This window comes from Camelus dromedarius, chromosome 8, assembly GCF_036321535.1.
Source record: "Camelus dromedarius isolate mCamDro1 chromosome 8, mCamDro1.pat, whole genome shotgun sequence".
NCBI classification, from domain to species: domain Eukaryota; kingdom Metazoa; phylum Chordata; class Mammalia; order Artiodactyla; family Camelidae; genus Camelus; species Camelus dromedarius.
Window position 1 is genome coordinate 32,693,046 of NC_087443.1, and position 21,718 is coordinate 32,714,763.

The 21,718-nt window shown below is 52.2% G+C and overlaps 1 protein-coding gene across 3 annotated transcripts in view; it reads right to left on the bottom strand.

Moving 5' to 3' along the window:
• The window catches only part of SLC29A3 (solute carrier family 29 member 3), a 40,990-nt gene that overhangs the window by 14,450 nt on the left and 4,822 nt on the right, over positions 1-21,718 (bottom strand). Inside the window, exon 3 of one of the 3 annotated variants that reach the window (XM_031461118.2) lies at positions 2,764-2,846. The exons of 1 other annotated variant lie outside the window; for it this stretch is intronic. In XM_031461118.2, the coding sequence (XP_031316978.1) occupies positions 2,764-2,846 (83 nt within the window). Of the gene's footprint in view, positions 1-2,763; positions 2,847-10,415; positions 10,514-21,718 lie in introns of all 3 variants that reach the window. One more of the 3 variants, XM_031461117.2, reaches the window with a different exon arrangement.

Consider the following 21,718-nt stretch of genomic DNA (forward strand, 5'->3'; position numbering starts at 1 on the left):
CAGTGACATGAGATTCTTGGAGAGGGCTGCCAGCTGTACTCAGGCTGTCAGCTCCCTCCCCACACTCCACTCATGAGGGCTCAGGACCCCAGGGGACTGATTTCTTCATAAGTCTCCAAAATGTAAATCCTCCTCATAAGTATTTATGATGCTACAGATTTAACATAATAAAACACTTGGCGATTATGGATGAGCCAGTTAGAGAAAGCCAGGGTTCTCCGGGAGAGGAGAAAAGGAGACATTTCAATCTCACACGTTAAATAAAAAACAATTTAGCCCCAGGCCATCTTCCCACAGCCCAGAAACAGACTGGGAGCATTTTCCACATTGCCCTCACCCCTCTCCTGGGGCGGGGAAAGGGCTAGGGCAGGCCCTGGGGTGGGGTGGGCTGGACCCTTCTGGAGGATGCCCTGTCATGCTGAGCCCTCAGAGACAGCTCCCAGCCATCCTTGGGAGGGCAGCTGCCGGATGGCCCACAGTCCCCACTGTAGACAGACCCAGACCTTCTTAACCACCTCTTTCTTTCCAGTACCCTAAAGCCAGGGCAGAGACGGGCTCTCACTTGTAGGGTCTGAGGCAAGGCTCTGGCTACAGGGAAGGACTGGGCAAAGCTGGGGAACTGAGGGGCAGGTGGCCCAGAGGTTCTAAGCACAGATGTAGGAGGAGAAGGGTCTCAGCTCCAATCCTGGCTCCACCCTCTTAATGGCTACATGACCTTGGACAGGTCACCTCTGTCAGCCTGATTTCCTAACAGTAAAACAGAAGAATAAATTTCCTGCTCTAGCCTGCTAGACGATTAAAGGAGAATGCCTCCAAGGCCTATGAGTGCTCAGAGTGTTAATTGCTATGATTAGAGATTATTCAGCCAGAGCCTTGAGGCTGAGCCTTCCCTGCCACTGCTGATCCCCAGTCCCCACTGGCTCCTGTCCCGCTGGACCTCATGACTGCAGAGGGGGCAGTGCTGGGTAAGACCCCAGCAGGGTCGCCCTTTACTGGCCCTGTGGTCCTGGGACATTGCCTAACTTGCGCTTGGAAAACAGGTAACCTCACAGCCTCCCTCCTGGGTTGCTGTGCATCCTAAGTGGTATAATCAGGGGCTCACCAGGCGTTACCCCTTTGTTACACCACAGTGACTCCAGATGTAGAAGGAGGCAGGAGCTCTCATGTATGTGAGCCTGCGCTATCTCAGCTGGACAAACCCCCGTCCCACGGCCAGCAGAGCAAGTGGACAGAGGACCATGAGAGGGGCCTGCGAAGGAGAGAGAGCCATGAGAGGCCAAGTGGCTGCACACTGCCGTGGCTCTGACACTTCTTCCTCATCCTCCTCCTCTTGCAGCCCCTTCCTTTCCTCATGCCTTCTCATCCAAGTCAGTGCCAGGGGCTCTGCTCTGCCCTCAGGGGCTGGCAGTGCTGAGGGAACCCCGGGCCCTGCTCCATTCCCCACCTCCTTCTAGGCGGGGCCTCTGGAGGCTGCAGCTCCTGAGTGCGGGGGCAGGCAGGGACAGGTGTGAGCAAAGAGGCAGCTGGCTTACGGCCCCCAGGTTATAAGACCACTCTTCCTCTTGCTCTTCCAGCCTGCACTTTGGTTTTAAGAGGTATGCAAATTCTTTGACATTCCTTCCGTTGGAAGGTGGAGTCTATGTCCCCTTGAAACTGAGTGGCTTGGGGACTGCCTTGGCAGAAGGGACAGGGAGTGACTGCAGAGACTAGGTTCCAAAAGCCTTGTAGCTTCTGCCTTGCTCTCTTGGAGAACCTGCTCTTCAGCCACAATATGAAAAGTCCTACTACCTGAGGCCAAACTGTGAGAGATCAAGGGGAAAGGAAGAGACTGAGACAGACAGAGACAGGTGCCCTGCAGAGGCCTGGCAGCTCTGGCCTTAACTGTCTGTAGCCGCATGAGAGACATCCAGCCAGAGTAGCCAGCTGAGCCCACTGACTCCCAGAAGCATGAGAGATTTTGAGTATTGTTAGTGTTTTACGCCACTGTGCTTTGGGATCATTTTTGTGCAACAACAGATAATTACAATAACCCTATAACATAGTATGTTTGGAAAGACTGGTCTATTCAGGCTTAGCACACATGAGGCACACGTGCTGCCCTCTCTCCTTCTGGACTCAGAGCAGACATCACTAATCAATCACAGCACACTCCCTGAGGCCAGACTTGCTTTAGAATCCTGTTCAAGCAGAGATGCAGGCAGTCACTGCAAACTGAGCAGAGTTGGGTAAAACAGGTTTGCCACCAATGACCCAAGGTTTCAGTAGGCTCTGCCCAAGAGATGCCCAGGTTTCTGAGTCATAACGGTTATCAGCTGATGATAGCTTAGGAGAAAAGCAGGCAAAGCAGCCCAGGCTGTTACCCCTGTAAACCTAAGGGGAGGAGGGCGTTAGTCACCCAGTGGGGTTGAATGGCCACGAGCCATCTCCTAAATCATTCCTTCTTTCACAGTGCATCCAGATGGAGGCTCTCTCCTAGCCCCTCACAAATCCAGTGTCAGAAGTCACCCACTGATCCCCTTGTGAGTGATCGACTCATAAGCTGGGTTGCCAGCTCAGCACTGAGCATGAGGTGACCTGTCCCATACAGTGAGAGCCAGAGTGGTGGGGTGCCAGGCTCTTAACTTCTGACTGCTTTCAGAAAGCCTTGCCTAATTCCGTGGCCACATTTAAGTCGGCAGAAGAGAAACAGCCATGGACCAAGGGGGAGCAGATAAGGCTGGAGGTGAAGATCGGGGGCCTGGGAGAGGGAGGAAGGTGGCCTACCTGTTGACAAGCAGGAAGTTCACAACCAGGCACAGCACGGAGGGGACAGTGGAGGCAACAGCCAGGTAGCTCTCAAAGTAGTTCTGCAGGCACAGAAGTGAGGAGGCTGTTGAGGTTACTTGGGATGGAGGGGATGGGCCCCGTGTGAGAGCAGAGACAGGGCCCCCGCTGGTGGGGCTTCTCCCCACTGTCTTCAGATACCTGCAAGTGACGGGTAAGTCTACCCCGAGACAGCATAGTCTCATCCCATCTCCAACCCAAGACCACTCACTCAGCCACTCAACAGACAGACATCAGCATGAGCTGTGCTGAGTGCTGGGGACATAAGGAAGGACAGGACATTGTCCCTGCCCTAATGCTCTGCAGCCCATGCTCCCACCCAGCCTACCTGCCACACCCACAGTGAGGCAATGGGGACAGGATTCAACGTGTGTTTACAAAGAAAAATTTTGCCCTATCAGTCCTCTTGGCCCACTATCAAATTTGAGAGTTATCCATATGGGTTTGGTTATGACTCACCCACATTCTCACAACAATCTATAGTCTTGCAACCAAGTGAGGCCTCTTAGAAATACACCAGGCCCTGATTTCTGCAGGGAAACTCTGTTCCAACTCTGGGTTTGCTCCCTCAACAGGGCTGCTACCCAAGGTCAAAGCCATTTTGGGAAGTGGCTCCTAGACTGGCCAAGATGAGGAAAATGGGTATTTTCCTGGAAGTAACTCAGGGGTATTATAGACAAAGAGTGCATGAGACCAGAGACAAGAGGAAGAATTCCTGATTATAACGTGCTGGAATTTACAGCTCAAGAAGCTGTGTGGCAACTGTATACATTTTTCAAAACTCAGGAAACTGTCCACTCATTAGGTGAATTTCACTAAGTGTACCTTATCCCTCAATATACCTGTCGTACAAAAAAACCAAAACATTGGAAAGGGCTCACATATTTTGGCTTTGGTCCTCGTATGTCAAACCATGAACCCCAAGTTGGAAATGACGATGGGTTCTAAGCCATGAAAACAGCTCACACGTTTTAAGCATTTACTGTGCGCAAGTACAAGGGCTTTATATGAATGATATTCTTTCCTCTAAAAAATAAAGGAGCTGTGAGTATTCTACTCTGGAAAGCTTACAAAATTGAACTTAACTGGGGAAATATTTTGAGTACAAATGTGCCAAGTGCAAAGAACAATGTATGCAAAAATCTTGCCAATGTGCAGAGAGCTCTGGCAATTGTAGGGATCTCGACAAAGTATAAGGCACGCTTCTTCCCTGTTAAGAACAGGGTGTCCCGTTGGGAGTGTGAGATAGAGTGTGAAGAGTTTTTAACGCCTCAAAACACCATAGGAAGAGCTGTCAGAATTCTGTGGGTTTTGTGCCAAATCAGAGGTAGGAGCAGTGAGTTCTAAGGGAGTTCTGGGTAAGGGAGTGGGACGAGGGGGCTGGGTCCTGGAGAGAATGGGAATGCAGATAGGTTTGGGGAGAAGAGCCCAGAGTGGGTGGGATTTGTATCAGACCTTGAAACAGAGGGTGAGATCTCTCCTTTCTGGGAGAGTCTGATTGCAATGTGGAAGCCAAGAAAGAAAGATGTCATAATGGGCCCCTTCTAGTCTGAAGCACAGACCGTTCCATGGTCCCTTTTTAAGTCCGCAGAGTGCTTTGTGGTCTTTGAAATCCCCACCCTGAATATAAGGTCATGGTGGCCCTGCAATTAAAATGATAATCACAGTTCGTGTGGTCCATCAACCATGAGCCTTAGAAATAGCCTTTTTCCTTTGAGGTACCACCTCATTGTTCCTGCCCTGATGGGCTCAGTAGAGCCTGGACTGGTCCGAGGCACTCAGTCAATTATGTCTTGACACAGTGGCTGGGCATACGTGAGGCCAGGCAGGCGCTGGGTGGGCGAAAGCAATGGAAAAAGGCCCCAAGGAAGGGATGGCTGCAGGTGGGGGCTCGGACTGTCCTAAATCCCAGCTCCTGAGGACAGCCTTCCTTCAGTGGCTGTTCATCCTGTGGCAAGTCTATGATTGGCCATAACATGGGATGGAGAAGCTCTGTCTGTGTTTTTTTCAAGCAGGCTCAGGTTCCCTGAACATTTTAGGAATAGGGATTTTCTAGGCAATTAAATGTTCTGGTTTATTGATATTTAAGTAGAAAATGTTCCTTTTAATGTTGGAAAGCTTTGTAAATATTGACAACAGGATAAGGCGAGGACTCCCTGTTGACCAAGCGCATCTCTCTGCTTTACAAGGAATATTTGGGGAGCAGAATGGACTTGACCCTGAGCCATCCTTTTACTGGTTCAGCTTGGGGAGCTGCAGATGGTGATGTAGGCAGACTCAGCATATCCCATGGAGCTTTCTTTTTTTTTAACCTTAATTCCTGATATAAAAATGTGGTGGTTTTCACTTATTTGCTGCTTTTGCCTAAGTAGAGTTCTAGCAAAATAAAGAGTGATGGGCAGGCTCCTAGGGTGGCCCCCAGGATCTCAGCCTCCTGTGTTCGTGCCCTGGTATGATTCTCCTGCTGAGTGTGGGTGGGATCTGCCTGTGACTTGCCTCCAACCAAGAGAACACAGCAGAAGGGACGGGACTGTGTTACATGAGACAGTGGCACCCATCTTGCTAGGCTCTCTTTTTCCTGCATTGATGGCTTGCAGGAAGAGGCAGGTGGCCAGGCTGAGGAACCCCACCTGGCAGAGACTGCAGGTGACCCCTAGTTGCTGAGACTGGTTTCTGGTCAACACCCAGCAAGAAACTGAAGCCCTTAGTCCTACAACTGCAAGGAACAGAATTCTGCCAACAAACCAAGTATGCCTGGAAGTGATCCTTCTCCAGTGAGACTGCAGCCCTGCCTAACTCTTTACTGCAGCCACCGAGACCCTGAGCCGAGAGCCCAGTTAAGCTGTGCCTGGACTCCCGGTCTACAGACACTGAGATAATACATGTGTGTTGCTTTAAGCCAGTAAGTGTGTTGTATTTCGTTATGCAGCAATAGATTCCTAGTTAGTGAGGGTTTGGGATAGTTGAGTTCCTATTAACCAGGGTTTTTCTGAATATTGCAGCCTTCCTATTGTAATTTCAATTCAGTTTGTTGATGAAAGTTGGGACAGCTGACCATAAGTTCATTCACCTTCCTGACAGACATGAAGACCACTGTGCCTGCCCGCGCAGAGAACGAAGATTATGCTTGCTGACCGCATCAGCCCCCTGAGCCTTTCCTCTCCAAATCCTTTGCTGAAATTAGGATCATTTTTGTAAGCAGCATGCACTGATTTCAAGAAACTGGACTTAGTGTACATACCACCCCAGATCTGCTCAGCTTGCCTGCCCCAGGCCATTTGCCTTGCTACTTGGTCCCATGTGGTCATAAAGCCATTGTCATAGCTGCCACCAGCAGGGGACCTGAATGCTTGGGCTGCCCCTACAGAGACTCTTGCTTCGGGGTGGCTGTGGGAGGGGCCGGGTAGCACTCTCTGAAGGATGGGGGAGGCAAAGCCCCACCCACGAGGTAGGCGTTGACCAAAGAGAGGTGGGAGATGGGAAGGAGACTAAAGACACATTGCTTAGTGCCTTCCTCTCCCAATCATCTGTTCTGAAATGAGGTGGCTCCACGTGGCTTCTCGGGAGACATCCCATGTGCCTGAGCAAGCAGTTGTGTTTTGTTGCAAAGCTGTGGCCAGTGCGGCGATACCACAGCCTGCATCTGCTCTTCCATCCCTGCCTCACTTCCCTTTCCCTCACTCTTACTTCCCTAGGACTGAACTCCCCCACAGAGTACCATACATAAGGTGCTGCCTCAGGCTCCTTTCTAAGAAACATCCAACAGGGAGGGCCCGACGTTCAGTTCTCCATTATGCACCTTGCAGACTTGCAGCTGGCATCCCCTTCCTTGGTTCATCTCATTTGCTTCCAAAGCTTGTGGGGGCTAACTTCTCCCATTTTACTCAAGGAAATGTAAAGCCATCTGAATACTGGTTCAAACATACTGCAATTAGAATGGTAACAGTTCTGTCCCCTCCAAAGCAATCTGGAATCTCCATCCCACAGGGCGATTATACATAATGGAGCGTTTGGGGATCATTCATGCCACAGTTCACCTCCACTTGGGCCTGACTCCTGAGAGCTCCCTCAAAAGGCTCTGTTGTTATTCATCCCACCGGGCACCCTGCAACATGGTGGATGAACATGGCCACTAGCTCCAGAGGTGAACCCAAGGACCCCAAGGACTCCGGGATGGAGGAGTGGAGGAATGAGAAGACCCCCAGGGTGGTGGCACTGGGCCTCCTCAGATGACAGCGAAGGCTGTGCTCTGCACAAAGCCAGGGGGCACCAGTCCAGTGGATGGCGATATGAATGGAGCCCCTCAGGGCTGGGCAACATGGCAGCCCTGTCTACACAGCTCAGAGGGAAACTGCAGTCCTAGGGGTCAGTTTGGGCCTGACATAACTGCATGTGGGGACTGTGTGTGATTCAGAAAGAAGGCAGGGCTGGAAGGTGGGAGGATGCAGCAGGGCAGGACTTGATGAGATGACGAGGCCTCCCCAGGCAGGTTTGTCTGCCCCAGCAGGTAGAAGGCTCAGAGGTTGGTAATCCTGCAGCCCTCAGCCGGGCTGGGTGGCCACTGCCCAACCAGATCAGTATCCCCTCCTGTTTCACTGAAGATGCGGCAAGCCCCTGTGTGCCCAACACTGGGCTGGTGGTTTGGAGTATAAAACAGAAAAGATAGGGAGCCTGATGCCCTCCGGGAGTGTGCAGTTTGGTGCAATCTTATGGCTGTAGAACAATGGATACAAGGGATGGGGGAAGGAGAGAAGGAAGGTGTTCAGGGAGGGGGTTCCCATAGGAGGCCATCTTGCACTACAGCCTGAAAGATGGGGTAAGTTTGCCAGACAGAGGTGGGGGTGCTGGTGGAGAGAGAAACAGCATTCCAAGAGGTGGGGACACCTCGCGCAAGGCAGGGAGGGATGCTTTTTTGCCACTCAGGACTCTAACCTGAGTTCATTTTTCGGAACAGAGCCCCTGAGGTTTTCCTCAGCATCCACAGAAATCTGCTGAGCTGAGACAGAATGGGCACCGTGTGGTCCATTCAATCCAAACACACAGCAGAGAGGCAGGAACACAGCCACAGCACCACCACTCCGGCCCCTGAGGTGCGAGAGATAGAGAGATAGAGAGAGAGAGAGAGAGAGAGAGAGAGAGAGAGAGAGAGAGACAGAGACAGAGAGAGAGAAAGAGAGAGAGAGAGGGACGCCCCCATCAGTCACCATTCTGAATTCTCCAACTCAGTGTGAGGCAAGGCCTGGCTCTGAGGAACAAAAAGGAAAACTTCCACTCCTTGATGCCTAATCTAATCACCCCCTGCCCTCCACTATTTTCCCTGCACTCTACAGTTACCTAGGGCTGGGCCTCTGGCACAGTAACATTAAAGGTCACCTTTGGCACCTGTCAGGTAACCAAGTATGGACATGGAAGCTGTGCAGAGTACAAGGTAATCGACATTTGAACAAAACTGCCTATATGTGGCCTGCACAGACCCCAGTCCATTGGCTCTTACATAGCCTATAAGAGCAAGGCAGAGCTGGGACTGCTCCCATTTTATAGATTAGAAGCTTGAGACTAACAGAGAAGGATGAAATGCACAGAGGTGCACATCTGGAGAATGCTGGTGGCAGGATTTTCTGATGCAGGGCAGGGGTGGGGTGGGAGGCAATTATTGTCACTTCACAAACCTAAGAGATACTGTAGCTGAGGCTGCCTGCTTATAGTTGCACAAACCCAAACACCGCCACTGGGCTTGCAGCATGCCCCTGGCTGCACCACAGGCTGGGACTGGCAGCCCACATACCTTCCCAGTAGTGAGCAGGGACCAGCCTTTGGGATCAGAGGTTCATCAGGGTGGTGTCTTCTCTCTGCCCCAGCCCTCGAGGGCAGGTGATCTGCCTAAGTTAGCAAATGATGGGGCTTGATTTCTCCCCTCTGCCTATTAACTCTCTTTTCCCTTTAAACCCCACTGTCAATTCCCCTGGGGATTTCCTCAGGCCTGTGGATCTGAGTAGCGTTAAAAAGGGGGAAAAAAAAAGATTAAGAGAAAAGCCCTCACTACTGTCAGCCACCAAAATGGATGGACACGGTCTGCTGATAAGCACAGACCATGTGAAGGAGAACATTATAGTTGGGAAGCACCGGGCAGGCTTCCAGCTTCTCTCCTGACCATGCAAACTGCAGCAGAATGCCCCAGGATGGGTGGGGGCGGGGATCAAAACCCAGACTGTGGACATAGCCCAGCCCAGGGGTGCCACGTGCCAGCGGCCCCCAGGTGGCAGGTCGGTGTGGAGGAGCCTTCTGTCCAGGGCATGGGGCATTGATCCACTTGCAATGGAGATGAGGAAACCCATTTCCATCTGTGATAGTGGCCCAGCTTGTGAATACCAGGAAGGGGGAGAGATGCTCTTCAAACACAATCTAAAAACCCACCAGAGCCAGTTGGCCAGATGTGAGGACTATTTTACGACGGAGAACATTTCCTCTCCTCCACCACGCTGAGAGGCTCCGTACTTAGCATCTCTTCTGGAAGAATTTAATTCAGGGCTCAGAGTCCAGGTAAAGAGGTTTCTTCAGGCAGGGAGGCCCCAAAATGAGCCCATTTATCTTTGGCAGGCCCTGGGTAAGCTTCCTCTCCCCCAATGCCATTTGGGCACTTTGAAATAAGTGCAGCAAATTAGTCACGAGCTGCAGCCGAGTAGCTGGGGCCGGCCGCCCAGAGGCTTCTGAGAGGCAGCTTTGTGAAGCCCCCACCTCAAGAGCATGGCAGCAGAGGCAGCTGGGCTCCTGCGGGGCGAGAAAAAGCGATTCAAGACTGGGGGTGGCAGCTCAAGGCAGCAAAGCGTTACCTGGATCACAGGGGCATGAAATTAGCAGCAGCAAGGAGGCTGGAGCCAAGAATAGCTTGCCGTTGCAAACTTGCTGCCTTCGGACTGCCGAGAGCCGAGCTCTGTGTCTGGGAGGCTGCAGGGGAGGCGCCCCCGCCTCGGCATCAGCCAAGAAGTGAGCAGATGGCCGGTGTCCCCACAAGGGGTGCAGCAAGCATCCTGCCTACAGGTTCCAGGGCCCCTTGTTTGGGGCACCAGCCCAGGAAAGCTAAGGGGTTCATGGTCAGGGGCCTGGGTGAGCTGGGAGGGCTGGCTGGGCATGGAGGGAAGGGCATTGCCTGTTCCTGGGGTCAAACAGGTGACAGAAACGGGAGCCCAGATCCACCTTGGTGTGATGGGGTAGCCAGGGGCCCAAGGGCAAAACAAAGCTGGGGTCAGAATCAGCCAGGTAAGACCACTCTAGGCACAGAAGGAAGGCCCTGTCAGACCTTTGTGTGCTGCTCTAACATCAGCCTCTGACGTCTGACCTGAGCTTGGCCTCTCAGGCCGTCTCCAGGCCATACTTTGTAGGGCTGCTATAAATCTTGCTGTTGAATTGTGTGGAAGCCCTCCCCAGCCTGCAGTCTTTTCTCACAACTTCTTTAGAAGCCCTGCCAGAGGATAAGCAAGGTTCCTGAGGTTTTTCTGGACGGAGGCTCCGCACCCTCTCTTCCCTCTGTGTAAAGCCTTCTAGGGCAGGAAGGTGCTCTTTCTCCAGCCGAAGGTGACTCCTGGGAGACTTACACTGTTGACTCCTCGCCTTCCTTGTCTGCATTTTCTCTCTCTCCTTCACTGCTGGTCCTTCCTTCTCTTCTAAGAGGCTCACTCAGGTCTCCCTTGGGCTAAGAAAAAAAACCTCGTTGACTTCGCTGTCTCCAGTCACCAGGCCCCTCCTTCCTTTTACTCCAAATGCCCTAAAAATGCAGCCCATGCCCTTACTGCAAACGCCTTACCCCCTCCTGGGCTGCTCTGGGGAAAGACCCTTCAAAGGGCCCTCTTGGCAGCCTACCCACAAGCAAGGCCTGGTCTCGGTCCTCACGCTCCTGACACCACAGGCCACCCCATCTATAATGGGATGAATAGTATCCCCCCAAAATTCACATCTACCAGAACTTCAGATGTGACCCGATTTGGAAATAGGGTCTCTGCGGATACAGTTAGTTAAGATGACATCATACCGGATCAGAGTGAGCCTTCTGATCCAAGGACTGGTGTCCTTACAAGAAGGAGCGGGGACACAGCCAGATATGTGGGGAGGTGCCCAGTAAACACAGAGGAAGATACCAGTTGTGCTGCCACAGGCCGAGGAAGGGAAGGCTTGCTGAGAGCCCCCAGACTTAGAAGAGGCAAGGCAAGATTCTTCCTAGAGTCCTTGAGGGAAGCATGGTCCTGCTGGTCCCTTGATTTTGGACTTCAAGCCTCTGGAAACATGGAAATAAAATTCCTGCTCTTTTACGCTACCCTGGTTATGTATCTTGTTCGCCACCCCACATACAGGAAGCCCCCACACCTTCCCTCCAGCACGCCCCACGTGGACTCACAGGCCACCTCCAGGCCCTCCTCAGCAGCTCAGTCCCCCTGCTCTGTCTGCCATGGGAGGAGCCTCCTTAGTTTCTGCCCTCCTGTGCTGCAGTCCTACCCTGGGGGTTCATCTCCCCTGGCTTCAACAACCCCACACCCACGTCAGTCCCTGCCTCCAGGACATGTTTCACTGCCTGCCAGCCATCCCTCCTGGGTGGCCTGCTGAGTCCAAGCTCCTAAATCAAAGGCCTTCAAGAGTACTCCCAGTTCACCCCTCCTGAGGCCCCATGGTACATCCCTCCTTTTCTCAGTGTCCTCCCTTCAAAGTTTCCTTGGTTCCCCTTCACCCTCACCCAGGTCCATCATTTGCCAACCCCCACGTCCCCATCACCTGACTGTGGCTCATGTTCACCCCCCCAAGTCCCAGCTCCCCTGACTTTGGGCCTTTGCCCAGCTCCTCCTGGGCCTGACTGCCCTCTGACCCCACCCCCCACCCCCAAGCCAGGCTCATTTGTCCTGTGCTCATCTGCCTTGCATGTCCCAGCAGCTACGCCCCCTTCTCCATGCAGCCTGGCCTCCTGGCCCCTCCTTGGAGCTCTTCTGTTCCAAGTGCTCTTTACATATTCACACCCTTAATGCCCACAGCACCCCTTTAAGGGATGATTCATGTTGCAGATGAGGACAGTGAGGCTCAGAGAGGTCAGGAACTTGCCCAAACTCACACAGCTCAAACCCAGCCCTCTGTTCCCCGAGCTGGTGCCCTCAGCTGGTTCAGTGGATGGCCTCTCTATTTTGTCTTAAAAAGACCACTTCTGCAGCCTCCATGGAGAACCGATTTGGGGTGGGGTACCCTGGGAGCCACTGGCAGTGAAGCTGAGGGCAGGGCAACAGCTGTGGAAGGGAGAACTGGGGGGATTTGAGATGTTCTGGAGGTAGAACTAACAGGACTTGCTGACGGGCTGAATGTGGGGGTGGAAAGACAGAAGGAAATAAAGGGTAACCTCTAAGTTTCAGGCTTGAGCAACTCGACTGGGCGGGACAGGAGTCGGCCCCAGTCTGAGCATGTGGGTAAAATAATGACCCACGGTGAGAGTCCACCCCCTGAATGTGGAACCACGGCTTGTTGTCCTGGGACGAGGGTCTTCTCCTGTGCCCTCTCCCTGCCAGTCCAGCATCGACCAGTGACAGGCCCTCCTCCACAAACCATTACTGATTAATTCAACACTCTTGAGCATATTTATTGAGCCCAGTTGCTATTCTAGGCACAGCGGATTTAGTCCAAGTTCCCATTTTCGTGGAACTGATGTTCTGGTCAAGGAGACGGTCAGCAAACACATAAACAAATAAATAAACAGTACATCAGGCAGCGGTGTTACGAAGAGAAGTTAAGCTGGGCAGGCACCTCTATAACAGACCTCAGGACACTTGTGGGGGAAAAACCACAAGGGAGGGGCCAGTCCCGACTGCCCCTGGGGCCTAAATCTGCCCACCTTTGTTTTTTGTAAATACTGGAAAATGGTCACACCCCATTTTTTTTTTTCAGATTATCCACGGTGGCTTTCACTCCACAAGGGCAGAGTCAAGTAGCTACAACAGAGATTCTACGGCCACAAAGCCTAAAATATTTACCATCTGGCCCTTCGCAGAAAAAGTTTGCAAGCAGTGATCTAGTTTCTCAAATAAGGAAACAGTGCCCTAAGTCACCCAGCAAATTTGAAAGAGTCAGAAACAACCCAGTTCTCCTGAATCTCAGGTCTTCCCATTCCGCAGGGTAAGCGGGGAAAACGGCAACATCATTTCTGTCAACCTTCCACCCTCCTCCTCCATCACACCCTCACCCGGTCTCTGAGCAGGGGCAAGGTGGCCTCGGATCTTTGTCCTTTATGTTTCCCCTATGTACGCTCAGCTGGGACCTCAGTGGGCAGAGAAGTGGCTCAGAAACCAATAGAGGGAAAGGTCAGAGAAATGGGGAACCTGCAAATCCATGCACAACCTCTGACGGGTGACAGCTGATTCAGGCCTCAGTCCCTGTTGATGCTTTGCCAGCCTGTCCTTCCTCTTCTGCAGCCTGACCATGTGGCCAGGGCAGGAGGACGGGGCCTTCCAAGGAAATGCCCCACCTGCCCACACAGCCCTCACTTGACCAAGGCAGCTTCTGCAGCCCCCAGAGGACTGACGTGCATCAGTGACCCAGAGCGGATCGCAGGGACAGGGACCAGCCCCTGCGGCATGTGTGTAAAGAGGAGGTGGTCTGGGGCTGCTCCAGCTGCTCTCCGTAGAAGGAGACCTAGGAGAATCACCAGGAAGAGGGAGTCCTGAGTAGACCCAGTCACACTTCCTCACCCAGCATGCCCTCTCCTCTACAGGGAGGGGAGTTCTCTTTGGAGGTCCATGTGAGTGGAAATCACAGGCTGCTACAGGCCACACACACACACAGGACCCCCAAGAGGCCAGCAGGGCCCCCCTCAGGCCCCTGCCACCAGCGCAGACTCCTCCCAGAGGACGGCCCTGTAACGAAGGAACCCGGCAGAGACTACAGTCTGCTTCTGCTCTCCAGATACTCGGGATGATCAATCACATTAAGGAGACACTGGAGCACTTAAGGCCCAGGCCGTGTTCTAATTTGTTGAGGAAATCGTCTCTGGATTCTAAGGACAAGTGCGGGAAGAAATAAAATCGAAGGCAGAGGAGGAGCGATCAATAGCCCGGGAGAGCTGGGGGGCAGGGCGCAGGTGTGGAGAGCGGCCGTGAGCACGCAAGGAGAAAATAAAGAGAAGTCGAGAAGTCAAGGCCACCGAAGGCATGACTGACAGAGTTTCCAGTTGGGCTTTTCCTCTCCCTCTGCAGGACGCAGCAAGAGCTAAAAATGGAAGAGAAAGCCATCACAGGTATATTTACTGGGAATAGCAAGCTGGCTGTGTCTGCAGTTAGAATCAAAGGGTGGACAAGGGAATAAAAAAAAAAACTCACTTTGGTTCCAATTTTTAAAAATGGTTAAGAGCAGCCATCCACGCTGGCCCAAGCCACTGGGCAGCTGGGAGGAGGGACCTACCCTCTCTTCCTGGCAGCCACTCACCCATGCCCTGTGCAGGAGGCCTGGAGCTCCATTCCATCCTGCCTGACCCCCAGACCACCCCCATCATCTTCTTTTCTGGGATGACAGGACTCAGATGAAATCGTGCCTAAATATGCTCTCAAGGCGGGTGGGGGCAAGGTTCACTCATCTGACACCATTCTTCAGAATTCTGCTCTTAAAAAGCAGACCGCCAAATGGAGTCTATGCATCTCTTCCATGTGTAGAGATCCGAGCTGCACTAGGAGTGGACTGCAGGAGCATCATGATCCACCTACGTCCAAAATGGTACCTGCTTTCAAGGAACAGCATGTGGTGCAGAGGATCCCCTGCCAGCTGACTGAGTCAGCAGCACTTGGCTACAGTGCACAGGCCCACCCTGGGGAGAAGGAGCCAGTAGGGCGAGCTCTGGGAATATGGGCATTTGTCAAGTGCCCCAGGAAATCTCACTCAGATTCAGACAAACCTCGGTCACAGCCCCCACTCTTGTCTTCATAGCCCTGTGGCATCAGCAAGTCACTTACTGCCCCCACTTTCCTCCCTTGTGGGTGAAGTGCATCCTCCTGGCTGGCCGGGAGGTTAGCGGCAAGCAGGTGGAGCAGGGGTTTTCAAATGACAGGTTGCAACCTACTGGAGGGTAGGAACCCATCTGATGGGTCACAACAGGAGTTTTATTTCATTTTCTCTTTGGCTGCCTTCTCTCCTGGTCCTGAGGATGAATCATCCACATGCTCTTCCAGGACCCACTGGACTGCCCCAGTTGCTCTCCAACCTCACTCAGCTGTGCTTCCTCCTCCTCCTCAGCACCCATGTCCCCCTCTCTACTGGACCACTCACATGAGCACACAAACTGGCTGCTATTTCTCCTGTATGAAAAACAAAACCAAACTAGAAAATTCATACCCTCTTGACCACACTTCCTCTATAACTTCTGCCCATTCCTCTAGAATGAGAAAGTTTTAAAGCAAAACTCCTAGAGGCATTTTCCTAGGTTGGCGGTCTCCTACGTCCCTCCCCATCCTCTCCTTCACAGCCTCGGGTCCAGCTTCTGCCCCTGTCCCTAAGACGCTGGCCCACAAGGCCACCAAGGGCCCACAAGAGGTTAAATCCAAAGGTAAACTCTCCATACTCAGCCTAGGTGGCTTATAAGCCATTTTTAAGATTAGCACTAATGATCACTTGCTCCTCCTTGAAAACTACAGAGATTTTTTTTTAAAGTATAGACGCTGCCATGCACCCCAATGTTCACAGCAGCACTATACACAAGAGCCAAGGCATGGAAGCAACGGAAATGTCCATCGACAGATGACTGGATAAAGGAGATGTGGTATATATACACAATGGAACACTACTCAGCCATAAAAAAGAATAAAATAATGTCATTTGCAGCAACATGGATGGACCTTGAGATCATCATTTTAAGTGAAGTCAGTCAGATAAAGACAAACATCATATGATATCACATATATGTGTAATCTAAAAATAAAATGACACAAAAGAACTTATTTACAAAACAGAAAGAGACTCACAGACATAGAAAACAAACTTATGGTTATCGGTGGGGGAGGGAGGGATAAATTGTGAGTTTCAGATTAGCAGATACAAACCACTATGTACAGAACAGACAAACAAGGTCCTACTGTGTAGCACAGGGAACTATATTCAGTAGCTTGTAGTAACCTATAATGAAAAAGAATATGAACAAAATGCATATATTTATATGTACAACAGAATCACTATACTGTACACCAGAAACTAATACATTGTAAATCAAAAAATTAAAATTAAAATGTAAAAAAAAAGTATAGATGCTGCTTCTTGACAGTGATGTTTCCATCACAGACATGTCGTTGAAATGTGCATGGGGGTCAAAAGCAGTCTGAAAACATCTAGAAATGCTGACATGGAGCACAGCATTAAGGACATGGACAACAAGGGTTCAGATGGCCTGGTTTGAGTCCCAGCTGTCACTGACTTGGTGCCTGGGAACAAATTACTTGAGCTATATTTTTTGAGTCTTGGTTTCCCTCTCTGTAAAATGGCTATAGTAATACCTATACCTTAGGGCTCTATCAAGGGCCAAATGAGACAAGGAAAAGGAAGCCTCTCGCACACAGCAGGTTGCTTAATAAATACTGTGAGTTAGTGAACGAAGCAGCACGCTTAGCACAGTGGCTGGCACGGGGTGAGAGTTCGTTAAAGACAGTGAGTGTTATTAGGATTCAGCAAAGTCCTCACACAGCAGCTACCACAGGGGAGGTGCGCAGCCAGTACCAGGACGTCCCCCTGGCACTATCTGGAGCGCTCTGTAAATGCGGCCAGGTGGGTCTGTGTGCACGGAGGACTAGGGGCCACGGAGCCTGGCCCCAAGCCACACAGAAGGTGAGGGCACTGCTAGGACTGGAACTGAATGACGTCCTTCTGTCACCTTCTGGGCTCCTCCCAGCTACCCTGCAGTCCCATGAGACAGACAGATCCAGCTTTCTCCCAGATACAGAGCTTTTACGAAATAAATTACCCACGGCTCCTAAAACTTCAAGAGCAGATCACCGTCCACTCCCTGATCCAGCACAGAGAGGGTGTACTGGCTGGTCCTCACGGTGACAGCATCACAGGAGAGCGGAAGCTGGGGCTTCCTCCACTTCCCTCTCCGTTCTTGTGGCTTCACATGCTCTTGCTTGTCACCTCAGGTGCTAGGACACCTTGGGGCCAGTCGGCCCTACTGCTCCTTTCCCAGGAGTCTGGTAAATGAGAAGGAGGAGGAAGGTGGTAATGGAGCCCCCAGCTCACAATGAAGGGAGCGTGTACCCAGAGGGAGGGCTGAAGTCTCTTTCGAGGCCGTATTGGCCAATGCAGGACCGGGGACACTGGGGACAGCAGAGCCACGTTGGGGAATTAATCAAGCCCAAAGCATTCAGGTTAGATGAGCACCAGACCATCCATCCATTTGTGAGGGTCCCAGTGAGGACGTCACACTCTCTGAAGTAGACCAGGCCAAAGAAAGCCATTCCTTGGAGTTTCTAAGGAAGAAATGCTCCCCTCCACTGCCAGCTTTGACAACCTGCACTGCAGGAAGTCCTTCCAGAGGGCTCATCTAAGTCTCTCATGATGTAGCCCATTCAATGGGCTCTCTGGTGGAGGCAGAGGACAGCTGCTCCTTACCCCCACGTGGTAACTTTTCCCTTGGATCATGCAGCTGCACATTAGCCTCACCTGGAGAGCCTAAAAATGCTTGTGCCCAGGCCCCTCCTTCGATGGCACCAGAACTGGGGGAGTGGGGCCGGCGGGTAGGCTTTCTCAATTCCTCGGGTGACTCTAGTGTGTAGCCAGAGCCGAGGACACGGGAGATACAGCAGTCAGAGCACACTGGTTCCCAGCATGGGCTCTGCTGACCTCCAGACCTGTCCACATCCCAGTTCTGTCCCTTGCTAGCAAATGACTAGCAAACACAGACTGCATGGCAGGGACTTCATAAAATCAACAGGTCATTACCAAGACCTCTGGTCATCTGTCTTCCAGTTTCCTCCTCTCTGAACTAGTTTATCCTGGTTGCTCTTAACCCTTTTGCCTTGAATTGGATGCATGCCCTTAGTCGTAAGAATAGGTCCCAAGTCATGCTATCCTGCTTTTTTGAGAGACTGAGGGGTTGGGCCAGGACCAAGGTGCTGTAAACGAGACGCTCTAGGCCCCCGCTTGCTGAACCAGGGCTACCAGGGTTCCTTCGCTATAGCAGGAAGCTCACTTCATGTCTCTGCCAACCACCTGAAAGATGAGACCTCCTTTGGTGGTGGCCACAGTGGTGCTCAGATCTTCAGCTCCCTTGCAAAGCCATGCCATCCTTGTTTGTACTGAGGTGACAGGGCTTTCCTCCCCAGCCCTAACAATAGCCAACACAACACATATTTATTGTGTGCTGCTATGTGCTGGGGACACAGGGATGTACACTATCCCCAGAGAGGTAAGTTTGGTGGGAGAGGCATCCTCATCCATGAAAAGGGTGTTGTCATCATGGAGAGCAACAGTTCCTGCCTCACAGGATACCACGGGGTTAAGTGAGATAACGCAAGCAATATGCTGAGAGCCGTGGCTCCCACAATAAGGGCTTAATATCCTGAGTTGTGGGGTGAAGACTTCACGGGAAGTACAGTGTAGACCCAGACGAGGAGCCCCTAACTCAGAGGGGTGGCAGCCAGGGAGATTCCCAGGGATGAGATGCATCTGCCTCCTGCCCCATTCCCTGGGACTGGGCTCCTGGGACCCACTCTGGTCCAGGGACGAAATGGATGACAATTGCCAAGGCTGGGTCTTGGCCTAGCTGACACCAAGTCAGACTGTGGGTCCCACTCACAACCTGGCCATGCCCCGCAGCCCCCTCAGAGAGGAGCCCTGGGAAGGCCAAGGCCTTGGGAGGAAGAATGTGTGGGGAGGGGCCATGGAGGCCTTGTGGCAGGGAATCACCAGGAGAAGGTGCTCCTCTCTGGAGCAGAAAGAGGGGTGTGTCCAACTTACAGTCTCTGGCCAGGGGCAGCCTATGGGCTTGCAGGAAAAGCTCAGGGGAGGGCAAGGAGGCCCCCACAGGATCAGGGATGGTTTACAAACCCCAGAGCCAGGGGAAGACCTGGGCGAGGGAGTTGGATGGAGGTTGGGAAGGGATCAGGGATACTGACAGCCTGGAAGCCAGGTCCAGAATCCAGGGGTAGAACTAAGGAAGACACCTGGGCTTCCAGGGTGGAACAGGAGGCCAGACCATGGGCAGGTTCTGCCTAGGAAGAAAGGCAGCATTTGGTAAAATCAGGGTGTGGGGTGGCCCCTGTCTCCAGGACAGTCCCCTCTGCACCACTCTCTGAGCATGACCAATTTTGCCGTCACTTATCCACCTAAATTCCCCTTAAAACTCTTTATAGCCCTTCCTAGTTATGTGATTAGGGGCGGATTACTCAACCTCTCTGAGCCTCTGGCTTCTTGTCTGAAAAAACAGGGTTGAATGAGAGGCAATGCGTTTACCGCTCTTGCCAGCATGGTGGGCCCAGAGTCATGCTCAGAAGATGGCAGTTGTTGTGGCTCCCCCACCCCCAGCACCATCTTTTCCTATCAATTCTTCCTCATTTATGCTTTAATTTCTTTGGTTCTGGGCCCACCAGCCTGTAGGGAATTTGTTCAAAGTTCTTATTCCAGAGAATGGAGACAAGGGGGCCAGTGAGCAGACTGCTTTCTAAACCATCCCAAAGCTATTCCAGGTAGAAGGAAATAAGCCTGGGATGGGAGGTGACCGTGAAAGTGACACAGTTGGGGGTGGGAGGGGTCTTTGCAAACATTCCTATGGAGGCAAACTCCCCATCCAATGGTATCCATCCCTGGGAAATATAAAAAGGAAAGTACAGAGAAAAACCAACATCCAGACCCACAGCTAATTGAGTTGCAGGTGGCTGCTGGAGACAGACCCATTTGACTCTCCCCCTCCTTCCCCCAGAGTAGCCTTCAGGTGACAGCACAGACCGGCCGCCTCTTGCAGGGAAATCAGGACTAGAGGGGGAAAGAACTGGGGAGGTGGGTGGCAGGAATGAGGAATTAGGCAAAGAAAAATGGCCTGCAAAATGCAGAAACACCCCAGCATGCTTGCTTCCCAAACCTGGCCCATGAATCGAGGGGTGACAGGTCTCTCATCTCTGATGCCAAGAGCCAGGAGCTCTGGGCAGCCGCAGGTACTACATCTGCACCTGCCAGCTCTTGGAAAGAGGCAATAAAGCACAGTAGCAGGGCCTGGAATGCTAAGTGCCTGCAGCTGGGAAGGGATCGCCTTGCAGAGAGAGCAGTTCACGGCAAACATCCACCGGGCCCACTCTGAGACTGGCCCGTGCATCCTCGCCTGCCCTGGGCAGCCTGCTGCCGGGGGCTGGAGCAGTGGGCAGAGGAGGACGCAGACCAAGTACACGGGGAATCTAGCCCTGGGGGCTGCCCTGGGCCAATGCTGGCCCAGACAGACAGGGATCTTCTGGACGAAGCCCAAGTGGGCTGGCTGATTTACTGAGGCTGGCAGAAAGTTGGGATGCTTGAGTCACTGGTAAATAAAAGTGGATCATAAAGCACCCTGGCTAAGCCAGACGTCTGGAAATACACCAGGGCCACATGCAGCTTAGAAGAGCAGGCCCCATTCCTCAAATGATAATAACGATAATGTCTCTACAGCACTCACCGCAGTGGTGCCAGATTCTGTTCTAAGTGCTGTATGAGTATTAATTTACTTAATCCTCACAACAACCCTAAGAAGTTGGTGGGAGTATTATCCTCCTGTTACATACCTGGAAGATGAAGCAGCACAGAGAGGCCAGGGGACTAACAAAGGCAGGGTTTGAACCCACTCAGTCTGTTTCCAGAAGCCCTGCCCTTGCCGGTGCTTCCCAAGCTCTATTGTGCCTGCCAGTTGCCAGGGTGGCTTGTTAGCAGCTCCTGACTCAGTGAGTCGGGGGGCCTGAGACTGCATCACTAACACACTCCCAGGCGATGCCTGGTCCCAGGACCACACTTTGAGTAGGATGCTCTAAACTACTACATTAGTTCTCATGACAGCCCTTCAGCTGTACGCACTGCTCTGGACCCTGAAGCCATCTCTTAGTTCCTCAGTTAACAGAAAGAGGCCCTCACAGGGTGTCAGAATCAAGGGGCTGGGGCTAGGGTTGGAGGAGGGGGTATGAAGCCTTACAATGTCCACACTTTACCTCGGCCTCATTCAATCAGAACCTCTGGGGTAGAACCAGACTGGAATTTTTTTTAAAGCTCACTAGGCGATTCTGATGTGTGATTGTGGTAGAGCCCTTGAGATGGACACTAGGGATGCTTCAGTCAGTGTGCCAGATTTATTGAAAGTTCTGTGGGGTTAGTTCAGGGATTTCAAAGGTGCTTTCAGAAAAGGGGTGTTGAGTCATCTCCCAGGCCAGTTGAGGGGTTTGGCTAAGGTCTGCTAGGGTACCTCCTCTTGTCCTCTGGGGCACCCCTTGAGAGGGGCAACTGGCAACACCCTAGCCTGGCATGCTTCAGAGATGCCCCTGCTTCTCCCATCCCTGAGCTTTTAAGAGAGAGCAGACACTGACCTAGATCAGCTGTGGAAACTGAGGCTCCTGACAAATATTAACCACACCTCTGAGCCCTCTTCTCCACTGGACCTTGACCAGGCCGCCGTCCTGTCTTCCACCTGCCCAGCCTAGTCTTAGCAAAACTCCTGCTAAGTCAGTTTATGGAGAATCCCCGAATCCCCTCACCCTTGATATCTGATTACCCTTGAGATTTGATCAAGTTCTTCATCCCCCATCTTTGGTGTCTATGTCTGTGGCCTGCCTTGAGCAAGAATCCCCCTACTTTGATGGTTCCTCTTGGTAATTTTCCATCCACTGACCCCCCTCACTCTGCTCCTTGGCTACAAATCCCCACTGGCCCTCGGAGTATTTGGAGTTGAGTC